The sequence below is a fragment of the Cucurbita maxima genome, unplaced genomic scaffold (assembly GCF_002738345.1).
Source record: "Cucurbita maxima cultivar Rimu unplaced genomic scaffold, Cmax_1.0 Cma_Scf00009, whole genome shotgun sequence".
In the NCBI taxonomy this organism is placed as follows: Eukaryota; Viridiplantae; Streptophyta; class Magnoliopsida; order Cucurbitales; family Cucurbitaceae; genus Cucurbita; species Cucurbita maxima.
This window is the reverse complement of record NW_019272025.1, coordinates 1,847,512-1,860,319: the sequence shown is the minus strand read 5'-3', so window position 1 is coordinate 1,860,319 and position 12,808 is coordinate 1,847,512. Positions and strand designations below refer to the sequence as shown.

Sequence of the window (12,808 nt, the reverse complement as noted above, 5' to 3'; positions counted from 1 at the left end):
AGAAAGTGGGTAGAAAGATTTCCGAAAGAGAGTTTAAAAACAAGATTGAAACAAGATTTTGAAAGCAATGTTATAGGCTATAAGTGAGAAAGAAAACATAACGGCCTAGATAGCATATAACTCTAGGTAGGAAGAATTGATGACTAGTCGCATCACCCTATAATACATTTTGAGTTGATTCACGTCTAGTAGGCCTAGACATGATTTCGCCGAACAATTATACAAACAGAAAATACACTAGTAAGACAATACAACATGAAATCAATTAAAGAGTTTGGTGTGGCATGGACATGCAACCATGAGCAACACGTCTTGGACGAGCATGACCGTGATATCCAACCCCACTTAATTGGTTGACATCCCTGTCATCAATTGGATATTTTCGAACTTAGCGATGTGGATTGCGGCAGAGTCTAGGTCTTCAGCGCATTCGTAGTTTGTTTCTTCTATAGGGAAGTTCTTCCATTTGTTCCCACTTTTTCTAACTCTATTGGCTAGGATTACTTTTACTTCTTTAGTGTTCTTCTATTTTAGATGGACATCAGGTCTTGTGATGACACTTTGATAGTCGTCACTTGGGTCGAGATGGTAAGACTTTAAGTTACTGACATAATGTCATTGGGTGAATTTTCATTTACGTGGGCAATTCACTCCATGAGATGTGTTAGATAAAAGCCCTTTTTAGTTTATTCTCACATCTTTACTTGATTTAGTTATTTGGCCCATACACTTCCAGTGGAGTAACATAATTTTAGTTGGTCATCTGGGCCAGGTTTAGAAGGGAGTGACAGCAAGTTTAGTTGTCCTTCAGTCATTTTTAGAATATAGGTTTGTTTTAAATACGAGAAAGATGTTTTAGCAACAACAAAACAAGGCTTTGGTTCTCTTGCTCATGTTTTTTTCTTCCAAACATTTCTCCTTGTTTTTTCTATTTCTTTCTTCTTGGATTTCTTCTTCCAAAGATTTCTCCTTGCTCTCATCAGAGGCAAGCTACTCAGCCAAAAGACAACAAGATGCTGCTCCTTTTTAAAACTTTGTTGAGGCCTTAATTCAATAAGAACATGATCTCCTACTCAAAATTGGAGGCAACAACGCTTCTTGTCCGCTCACTTCTTCATGTGTTTGGAAGCTTTCTCCAAATAAACTCGAGCTATATATGTTGTTTGCTTCCGTTCTCTTGTGAAGTTTTGGGTTTGAGGGTTCTTTCCTACATATGGATGAACAATAATATGGGGCAAGGCTTGGTGTCGTCCACTTGCAATATCAAAGGGGATTTTTTCTGGTAGACGAACTCATTTGGCAATTGAAACAAAATTGAGCCACATCTAGCAGTTGTACCCAATTCTTTTGATGAGTGTCGACCAAAGGGACGCAAGTACTCTTCGAGCAAGTAGTTGATTTTTTCTGTCTGTCCGTTTGTCAGTTTGGGGTGGTAGCTTGTCGAAATATTTAAAATCGTCCCCAGTAATGTGAATAACTCTGTCCAAAATATTTAGATGAATCTACTGTCTCTGTTGACGATGCTGGACGGAATGCCCCACAACTTCACAATGCATTTGAAGAATAGTTAGGCTGTTAATTCAGCCAAGTATACTTTGGGGGTGAGAACGAACTTGGGGTATTTCGAGAAACAGTCTATGATAACCAATATGACTTCATATTTGCCTACTTTTGAGAGGTGTGTTATGAAGTCTATTGACACACTATCCCACGGTCTTATCGGCACTAGCAGGGGTTCAAGGAGTCCTAATACCTTGGCCTTCTCGACTTTATCCTATTGGCAGATGAGACGTCTTTGTATACTGCATTATGTCATCCCGCATGTTAAGACATCATCGATATATATATCAATGACAATGACATCAAATAAAATTAAAAAAAAACATTGGAAACATGGCGTTATGATTAAGAACAATACTCTGAATTAAAAATTCCCTCTTAATTTTGTGTCTTCTTTTACAATAGGAATCTCCCATAACCCAACCAACAATATTCTTGTTCTTGCTCTTTATAGAACTCATTAGTCCTCTCATTTCTTACCATCTTTCTGTGTCTTCATTCACATAACCCACACCTCTAAATTAAGAAGATGTTGGGTCAACTCTCTCATGAGGCTGCAATTCAGGCGCCCGCCACCGTGGCATGGCAGCTCTACGGAGGTCTTGAACTTGCACGACTTGTCGAAAACCGCCTCTCGAACCTTATCCAGAAAATTGAGGTGGTTGAAGGCGATGGAGGAGAAGGAACTGTTCTTAATCTCATTTTCCCACCGGGTAATAGTTTCTAATAATCTTCGTTTTTTATTTCGACTTTCAAACTTATACATATTTTTTTTCATTCAGTATTTAATACGATGTTCGGTGATATTTCTCTCCCTTACTTTTCGTTCCTTCGTAAATTTTTTTAAAAATTGTCTTATTGAAGACTTGTTATGTTGATGTTTCAATTTTATACGAAGTGTCTCGAACATGTACATTTCTAAAACAAAATTATGAAAGAATTAAAAATGAAATTCTTATGATTATCGGTCTGTTTGTTTGTAGTTTGTAGTTTGATGATATTAATGATTTTGATGTTTTATTTTCCATGAATTTCAGTGGTTTTGATTTTATTGAAAAGGGTTATAAACTTAATTTTGATTAATTTATAATTTGACTTAATTTTTGAAAATATTAGTAGAAACCGAATAACAAAACATAAGTTTAGTTTCATTTAAAAAAAATTAAAATTAAAAACCCAAAAAATTATCAAATAGAGATAAACATGGATCAATTATTAATTATTTGAGAATGAAATTAAGTTAAAATATGATTACTTCAATGAAGGCAAAGCAATGTATATGAACTAAAACTTAATTAAAAAATATATGAATTAAATTGTATTATAATAATACAAATTTGAAAATCGTAAGACTAAATACATGTGCACGATCGCTGACTTGATGCACCTTACTAACATATAGGTTTGATATATAAGGTTAAACTAGAGTATAAATGCAGGTTTAGGTGGTGCGTCAAGTTATAAGGAGAAATTTACAAAGATAGATAATGAGAATCGTATAAAAGAGACCGAGGTGGTGGAAGGAGGGTTCTTAGATATCGGGTTTACTCTCTATAGGGTTCGCTTGAAGATCGTTGAAAATGGTGATGATAGCTGCATTGTCGAATCCACCATTGAATATGAAATCAAGGAAGAAGCTGCTGCAAATGCCTCACTAGTTACCTTACAGCCTCTCATTGACATTGCTCAAGCAGCAAACGACCATCTACTTCACTACAAACAGCTTAAAGATGCATAGTTAATGAAGTCCATCACCATCTATAGCCTGTTCCCCCGTCTCCCCCAATATTTACCCCAATAAAGTCATATAAGGTTAAGACTACTTGAATTGTACTCCATTGATTTTAGTTTCTTGTTATCTTTTATGTTTCATAATCAAATATAAACTTGTTCAAATATTTGTTTTGATGAAGTAGTTAATATCAACTCATGAAAGGATATTCATGCAAAATGTGAAATATATTTTGCATGGACGTGAACTCAAAGAAGAGGAGGGCAAGGAGGGCTTAAATTTAGTTACCCTCCTAGAATCGTTGCAAAATATCATTACCAACCTCGGTTGGGAGATGTTTTGCCACAACAGAGAACAAACGAAGCTCCAATAATGAAATAGTTTTATACACATGTTAACCAAGAGAGAGCCCACAACGATCAGTTAGAGGATAGGTAGTTGATTGGAGCCCTCGAGCCATTAACCTTCTAGCCAACTACAACTCTTTCAAGCATGTCATCTTTAATGAAATGAAATGGTTGTAGCCCCCTTGGATGTGCAACTCTAAACAGACAGACTTGGAGATAATCAACATTACAAAAATATAGTGGCAAATTTCAAGAGAAAACGCAAGGAAAATGGTAGTTGCATACATCGACTCGGAAGAGAGGTGTGGGTTGCATTTGTGAAGACCAACCTGCTACCTGTTACAATCACACTTTTCTTGGCAGCGGATTTTGTGATTGTGTGACACTTACCCTCAACATCGAGTGAGTAATTCAAATTCGCATCGCCTACAATTGGGCAACGTATGCTCAACCCTCTATCCTCGTTTTGAGAAGAAGGTTTTTAGAAAGGGGGCAGAAAGATTTTCGAAAAAGAGTTTGAAAGCAAGATTGAAAGAAGGTTTTGAAAGTAATGCTATAGGCTATAAGCGAGAAAGACAATATAATAAATTAGATAACATATAACCCTGGGTATAAAAAATCGGCGGCTAGTCGCATCCCCCTATAGTACATTTTGAGACGATTCACATCTGATAGGTCTAGACATGATTTTTCCGAACAGTAATACAAACCGAAAATAAAATAGTAAGGCAATACAACATGAAATCAAATAAAGGGTTTGATGTAGCATGAGCATGTTGTCTTGGGTTCATCTCCATCAGCAATGCATATTTGGTAGTACCCTGATCATAAGTCTAGCTTCGTGAATTATTTGGCCATGTGAAGTTGATCAAACAGGTTGAATAATATTGGCAAGGGATATTTGTTATTAGTCACCTCGTTCAAAGCTCTCTAGTCTATACACAAACATAACGTCTCATCTTTCTTTTTCTAAAATAGTATGGGAGCTAGTTGCTTTCTCTGTTTGAATAGCTCTAGGGGAGCCATCCGTATGCATTCTTCGTTTGAGGTTTTGTCCCAAGGAGAAGCTCAATTTTGTGATCAATACCCGACGAAGTGGTAGCGCGTTTTTGGCAAGCTCTCTGGAATTATGTCAGCATAACTTTCTAGAATATCCCTAACTTCACTCGGAATGGGTTTGAGTGGTTACATCTTCCACCAAAGGTATAGCTATAAATGTGGGTTCCTATCGCGTGAGCCTTCTTTCAGTTGTAAGACGGAAATCATTTTAAAATTAACTGGTTGTTTGATGCTTGCTGGGATTACTCTAGAATTGCAATTGGTAATCACTATGCACTTCGTCAACGACATTGGGATGACTTTGTGCTCCAAAAGGAAGTCCATTTCTAGTATCACCTCCAAGTCATCAACCACAACAAAGTTAATTTTTCCTAACTAATCCCCTAGGTTCGAGAAAACTCTCCAATAAACTCCAACTATACCTAGAGCTTCAGAATTAATAGCTTTCATTTTTTTCACCGTCCTTTTCTATTATGAGTTTCAATCTACCGCTTCTTCATCAACAATGAAATTATGAGTTGCGCATCAGTCTATCAAGGTGCTTTTGTTGGGTCGCAAGTTCATTATTGCGTCTACGAACATAAGCCCCTTCTCTATTACTTCCTTCAGGTTGACCTTCTTTTGGATGACCGATAAAAATTTCAGCACACCCATCCTAAAGTTATCTTGATCTTCCCTTTTTTTTTTTCTGGCTCGATTCCTGTGTCGTTACTCTCTTATATTGAGATTTGGAGTGCATTGAGGGATGCCCGATGAGGGCAGTAGGACAGTCTATGAGGCCTTTACATAAAAGGCACTATAAAGGCGTCATTGGATAGTTCCTTTAGGGGTAGAGCCATCTAGATTGCCCAACGTTTGTACTTTGAGGAGGTCTATCTGTTTCCCCATTTGGTCTATCGTTCCCTCCATTTGGCCAATTGGGGCCTTCATTTCGCTAAATCGAAGTATAAGGTTTGCCTCTAGAGTTTGGGGTTGGTGTACTCTTTCTTTGGAATCTAGCTTCGCCCCCAAAGTTTAGAAGTCGCTCTGCGGTAGCGAGTGCGACGACAAACCTTTTGTTTGTATAACTTTATCTGGCCCGCAATTCTTCGACAAAGCAGTATACTTTTTTCTTCTCCAACATATCCTTGATGTCTAAAATAAAAGCTCAGAATTATTTAACGTAGTCTCTTATGCCTCTAGTGTGTCTTAGTTCATGCAATTTCAGCCGTGCTATGATTGAACATTTTCGGGGAAGAATTAAGTCCTCAATTCTTTCTTGAGGTTTTCCCATGAACGGATGGTGCATGACCAATTTTGGATATCATTCACCTTCGAACGCCATCAGAGTTTCGCATCATCTACGCTAATGTAACTTTTAGGTCTTCGGAACAAGTTCCTATAGCTTTAAAGAACTATTCTATCTTTGACATAGAATAGTTCTTCAAAGGTTTTGGGTTCCGAGATCTTTAGTTTGTTAAGCTCGATATGAGCTTGGCCTAGGGTATGATTCTCTACGACTCACATTGTCAAACTCACTCAGATGTTATCTCGACCAACTCTTCACTAATGGCATCAAGTGTTATTCTAAATTCATCAGCTAATTTGTTGGTTAACTTTATCATGGTGACAGAGCTTTCGAGGCTACCAACACGTTTTGAGCTACATGTTCGGGCAAATCTTTCTTCTAATGAGTCAACTCTAAATATCAATTCTTTAAACGATAACCCATCAAGGCAAGCGCCGATTGCATCAATTCCATCAATTTTTCATTCATTTTTGTCACTTAGTCCTTCCATGATGCGAACACTGGATTTCTTTTAGGGAACAACATTTCTTATTCTACTAAAGTAAGTCAATTAGCTTGTGATTTAGGTGTCGATTTTATTGTTGACATAGTCATGGTTTCATTGCTTCAAGAAGCTAACAAAGCTTTGATACCACTTGTCACAATGCACTTTTTTTGGTAATGGACTTTGTGATTGTGTGACATTCACTACCAACACCGAGTGATTCAAGCCGATTTGAATTTGCGTCACCTACAGCCAGGTAGCGTATGCTCAAGCCTCTAGCCCCGTTTAAGAAGAATGTTTTAGAAAATAGTGCTAGAGAGATTTTTTGAAAGAGAGTTTGTGCGTCATCTTTTACTCATAAAGAATATTCTTATTCACATGTCTTTGTCCTTGCTCTTCATAGAACTAATTCGTCCTCTCATTTCTTATCATCTTTCTATGTCTTCATCCACCAAACCCACACCTCAAAACTAAGAAGATGTTGGGTCAGCTCTCCCATGAGGCGGAAATCCAGGCACCAGCCACCGTCGTAGCTCTACGGAGGCCTCGAACTCCCACAATTGGTTGAAAACCACCTCCCAAACCTTATCAAGAAGGTAGAGGTGGTTGAAGGTGATGGAGGAGAAGGAACTGTTCTTAATATCATTTTCCCACCAGGTAATAACTTCTAATAATCTTCCTATTTTCTCGTTTTCAGCCTTTAGAGATTTTCATAACATTCTTCCATTTAATAGTTTCCATGAGTTTGTTCAATAACGAACCTTGTTGGGTTGAGATATGAAAAGATAGAATAGATGAAATAGATGGAAGTTACCATGTGAGGGTTCGGTATTTATAAGTTATACACTCGACTATAAATAGTAAACGATGGAAATCTACCTAAATTCAAATCTAGTAACAATCTCCTAAAATATTTGTAGTTCATTTTGAATACCTTCAATCATATCAACACTTTGTAATTTCTCTCAATTTTTAAAACGCGCCACCTGAGAAGTTTCAACACCCTTATAAACAATGTTTCTTTTTCCTCTCAACCGATATAGGATCTCACAATTCACCACTCTTCGGAGTCCAACATCTTCACTGACACTCGTTCCTCGGGGTCCAGAATCTCACAGTTTAGAGATCAAATATGTTTATATATAAAAAAAAACAAAGACTAGGTCGTTTCATAATATAAAATAAAATTTGATTTGAAAGTGTGTGAATCTAGATGATACGTATTAAAATTCCGAGACTAAATCGTTACTAATTTGAAACGTACAAAAAGCAGGTTTAGGTGGTGCCCCAGGTTATAAGGAGAAATTTACAAAAATAGATAATGAGAATCGTATAAAAGAGACCGAGGTCGTGGAAGGAAGGTTCTTGGATATCGGGTTTACTCTCTATAGGGTTCGCTTCAAGATCGTTGAAAATGGTGATGATCGTTGCATTGTTGAATCCACCATTGAATATGAAATAAAGGAAGAAGCTGCTGCTAATGCCTCACTTGTTACCATACAGCCTCTCATAGACATTGCTCAAGCAGCAAACCATCATCTACTTCACAACAAACAACATAAAAATGTTTAATTCATGAAATCCATCATTATCTTTAGACTCTTTTTCCTCCAATAAACTCAATTTATTTCAATTTCTTGTGATCTTGTATGTTCATAACAAATGAGAAACTTTTTTAAATATTTATTTTTATAGAGTAGTTAGTTCCCATGGTGATGTAACAAGATATATATGTTCTTTTTACTTCTTTTAATCTACTTTTGAAGAAACTGAGGAGGTGGTATAAATAAAAAAAATGTATAATAAAATTTTGAAAGTTTTATAATTGAAGTTACAAAAAGAAGCTTATGAAGATAGATAATGAAAAGAGTATAAATATGACAAAGATCACATCTTAATGAGAGCAATCCTGATAATAGGACAAAACATGCTTAAAAAACTCGTATTGGACTTTGGAAATAGTTATCACTTTTAAGAAAAACATGCTTAAAAAACTCGTATTGGTCTTTGGAAATAGTTTTCACTTTTAAAAGCGAGAAGTAGGTACTCTGTAATACCTAATTTCCTTGATCGCTCTTTTTTATTTTGAGCTCAGTGGATATTATTAGGGATCTTAGAGAGTGAATCTCAAACTGTAAGGAAAAAGTGCTCACGCCCCAAGAGAATTAAAAAAAAATATAAGAATTTCTTACCATTTTTGAGGGGTCTCAACTCTCTCTTGGTAAAAAATGCAAAAGAGAGATAAACAATGAAATCAAAAGAGAAAGAAATAGGAAAGGGAGTTGCATTAGGGTTTGGTGAATGAAGAACAAAGGTAGAGGGGTGGATGTGAGTTAGCAAGGTTGACTAAGTAAAAATAGTTATTAACTTGAGCCCGAGAGTTATTAACTTGAGCTCGGGCCCTCGGCCTTCTTCTTTCTTCGCCCTTGTAAATTTAAGAAAATGGTTAGTGATTTACTTAAATAATTGTTAGTGGTTTTAACTTAGATGAGAAAACTTGAGAAGTTTGTTAGTGTTTTCTCTCCTATAAATACTAGTCACATCATATGTATATTCTATTAAAAAAAAAATGAAAAGCATAAGTGATTAAGGTTTAATTCAAAACATCTATCTCTTCAAGTTGTTCTTTTTAATTAAAATATTTGTTTTGATATATTTCAATCGTGAGTCATCAAACATTTGGTACCAGAGCAAGGATGCCGAAACAAATTTCGTCACCATACAAAGTCGTCAGAGGAGATATGACAAAGAGTAATGTTCTAGTACTTAGTACTTACAAAGGGTAACTATGTAGCATGGTCGATAAAGATGTGTGTTAACTTACATACACAAGGCATGTGGGGCGCTATCAAGCATAGTGATGACGTTGAGGAACATAAGGACAAGATGACTCTTACCGCCATCTACCAAGCAGTCCCGGAGGATGTCCTTCTCATGTTGGTAGAGAAGGACTCGACAAAGGCAGTATGGGAGATGTTGCAAATAATACATGTGGGTGTGAAACGTGTCAAGGAAGCAAAGATGCATATCCTGTAAAGTGAGTTAGAGGCTATTTGAATGAAGAATGGTGAGTAAATAGACGACTTTGCTATGAAGTTAACGATGATCATTAGTAACATCCATTCGTTAAGCGACAAGGTGGAGGAGATCTCCATCGTCAAGAAGTTCCTTCGAGCTATCCCCCCTAGATTCATGTAGATTGTTACCTCCATTAAGCATTTCGGTGACGTTAAGAACATGTCAGTTGAGAAGGTCACTGTTCGTCTTAAAGTTCATGAGGAGAGACTTAGGGGCTGTGAAGATAAAGAGGAGGAGAATAACCTCTTACTCACACATGAGGAGTGGCTCGCACGATCATAGGCGTGGTTGCAGACATGGTCACGGGCGTGGTGACAGGAAAGGTCGTGACAATACTTCACAAACCCATGACAATGCCAACCAATTGAAGGACAAGAGCATGATTAAGTGTTACTCTTGTGAAAAATACAGGTATTATGTGGTGGAGTGCCACAACAAGAAGTGCGATGAGGAGGAAAACCTCACATCCACAGATAACGAAGAGCCTGCACTCATGTTGGCCAGAAGATGTCCAACCTATTGATCCTCAATGAAGAGAAGATTATGGCAGACCTCTTCGCAAATAGATAAGACCAAATAGATACCAACATATGGTACCTAGACAATCAAGGAAATAATCATATGACCAGAGATCGAGCAAAGTTCAAGGAGCTTAATGAGAAGTTCATTGGAAACGTGAAGTATTGCGACTGATCAATTTTATGAATTCAAGGCAAAAGATCCATTTTGTTCTATTGTACAACGACGACCAACATCTATTGACCAAGGTATATTACATTTCGAGTTTGAAGAGCAATATTATTAGAGTCTTGGTCATGTTGGGTTTTATGTCCTAAAACTCATAGTTTGTAAACAAAAACATATTCTATTTTCAATAAAGTTATTATTGTTGTTTATTCAGTAAAGATTATTATTGAATAAAGTGAACTTTACGATCATTAATCTAAATTCAATAAACTAAGAATACTCTGACTATAATATGATTACTTGAACTATATGTAAAGACATAAGAGTTTATCAAGTTCAAGTATATAGTCAAAATGATCTATAGTATAAAGATAAAGCTGAGTACCTTATTTTGGGGACACTATGGGTGCAGCCCACTTTTGTATATAATATAAACAATGTGATCACTAAAATTGTACATGTGGAGACATGTGAGTGGGGGCGTCCTATGCAATGAGTATTGCATAAGATCGGACCATGAAGAAAATCACTCTCACTTTATAATGTCGTTTACTGTTGAGACTGATTTTCTTTTCATTCGATGACCTAGGTAACTCGATCTTAATCCTGAGCTAACCATGAACTCCTGTTTATTCGAAATTATCCTTAGATTTGCATGGGTGAGAGTGGCTCAAGTTCGCCAACTCAATAGGACTCCCATTTCAGGGGTAAGACTGGGTAAATGGTTGGGGACGTGGGGTGCAAGATGAAATTCACTCTTACCCACTTTTAGGGATAGAAGAGAGGTAGTTCCCTTAAGTATGGACTTCAGGTCTTGAACAAGGGGCCCTACCCTCTCATTGGCCTGAGAGGGATCCGGTTTACTGGTTGGACCACAAACCAATTGTTCATTAGAGAATTAGTGAGACATAAGAAACAAGAAGTAATTTCAGGGGTAAAACGGTAGTTACGAACAACCTGTGAAGGATCGACTTACTAATCATGGTTATATCAAATGGACAGAAATATATCTATAGTGAGGGAAGTGCAACTACTAGGCTATAGTGGAATGTTCTAGTAGTTAACGAATGTTGGTCAACAAGGTTAATGAGTTTAACCGGTTAATCTTGGATCGGTGGAGCCCATGATCTATAGGTCCATTAGGTCCCTCTGCTAACTCATGTCGGACTAAACCATAGAGCAGTGTGGCGAGTGAGTTGGAAGTGTTCGAATTCAAATTAGGGAGAATGCGCTACATATATACGACATACTTAACCGCATTTATGTTTTATTTACGAATTAAACAAAAAGAGAGAATCTGAGATATTTAAATAAGATTTAATATCTTAATCAAATATGTGTCGGAATTAACTGGGATTGTCACTTGAATTAATATTAAATATTAACTAAATAGTTTAATTAATCATTTAATATTACTTTAATTTGAAATTAATAATTCAAAATGAAGAAAGTCAAAACGTTGACTTCATTTAATGTAAAAGTCCATTAATGGAATTTTGAGAAGTCAAAATTTGGTTTAACCAAATTTGCATGCTTGCCAAATAAACCTCACAAATTTGAGTGGAATTTTGAGTGCCAAAATTTTGTGATCTCAAATTTGCATGAACATGCAAATATAAATAGAGTGATCATAATACATGAAAGTTTTTCTTGTTGGTGAAAAACCTTGAGAAAAAACTTCTCACAAACACTCTCTTCATATATACAAAATCCCTCTCAAGTTTAGTCACTCACCGGATTTCACAATCCCGTTCTAAGGCCAGAGGATAGTGGAGAAGACACTAGTGGTGGTTAGAAACCGGTTCGTGAGGAAAAAGGAATTTGAACTGAAAAAGGTTAGTATTCAAACTCATTAAGTTTTAATACTTATGAACATGCTAGTTATTTACTATAAATGATGTTCTAAAAGTGCCTAAGATCCAAATTGCTTTCGCATGTGTTATATTAACACCTTCAGGTCAAATGATAGAAGAAGGTAACATAGTGGAGTTAGTTGGATCGTTCCTCAAGATATTCAACAGAAACAGAGCCCTATTGATTAAGGTAAAACGGTCAAAGAACCGCCTATATATAATACTATTGAAAGACCATCAACATCTTCCAAAAATATCCATTGACGTTGAAGGCTATATATGATACATAAACCTCCTCATACTATGTCATGAAAGCTATATATATATATATATATATATATATATATATATATATATATATATATATATATATATATATATATGATACATAAACTCCTCCGACTATGTCATGAAAGTTATGCTATATATTACAGAATTTATGAGAGTTATGTAGGCAGAAATCACAAACTTATTATGATTATAGATAAATGAAGGTGCATCATCGTACATTATGTCATGATTATAAGCTATGAGGGTCTCATGCATATTTGTGTAACACATGCTTCGGAATACTTTCACACTATGATGACAACGAACATGTACATTATGACTTATGGTTTTATGTACACCATGATATTATGGGGGTCCTTTCCCTCCGTGGTGCTCGACATAAAGCCCGTTAGTGAGTGCTAGCCCGATGAGGCTGGCCCACGTGTGTGT

General features: G+C 36.4%; 1 protein-coding gene and 1 pseudogene across 1 annotated transcript; both read left to right on the top strand.

Moving 5' to 3' along the window:
* The first annotated feature begins 2,075 nt into the window (after positions 1 to 2,075).
* LOC111484311 (S-norcoclaurine synthase 2-like) lies at positions 2,076 to 3,380 on the top strand. The gene is made up of 2 exons (XM_023130859.1): positions 2,076 to 2,273; positions 3,000 to 3,380. The coding sequence occupies exons 1-2, from the start codon at positions 2,090 to 2,092 to the stop codon at positions 3,296 to 3,298; spliced, it is 483 nt and encodes a 160-aa protein (XP_022986627.1). The 5' UTR covers positions 2,076 to 2,089; the 3' UTR covers positions 3,299 to 3,380.
* Positions 3,381 to 6,871: 3,491 nt separating this feature from the next.
* Positions 6,872 to 8,236, top strand: LOC111484313 (annotated as a pseudogene).
* Positions 8,237 to 12,808: the final 4,572 nt, after the last annotated feature.

Excerpts from the sequence above, each read along its gene's own strand:
- LOC111484311 (XM_023130859.1), top strand. The coding sequence starts at position 2,090 with ATGTTGGGTCAACTCTCTCATGAGGCTGCAATTCAGGCGCCCGCCACC. Across the intron at positions 2,274-2,999 it reads TAATCTCATTTTCCCACCGG|GTTTAGGTGGTGCGTCAAGT; the intron begins GTAATAGTTTCT and ends GTATAAATGCAG.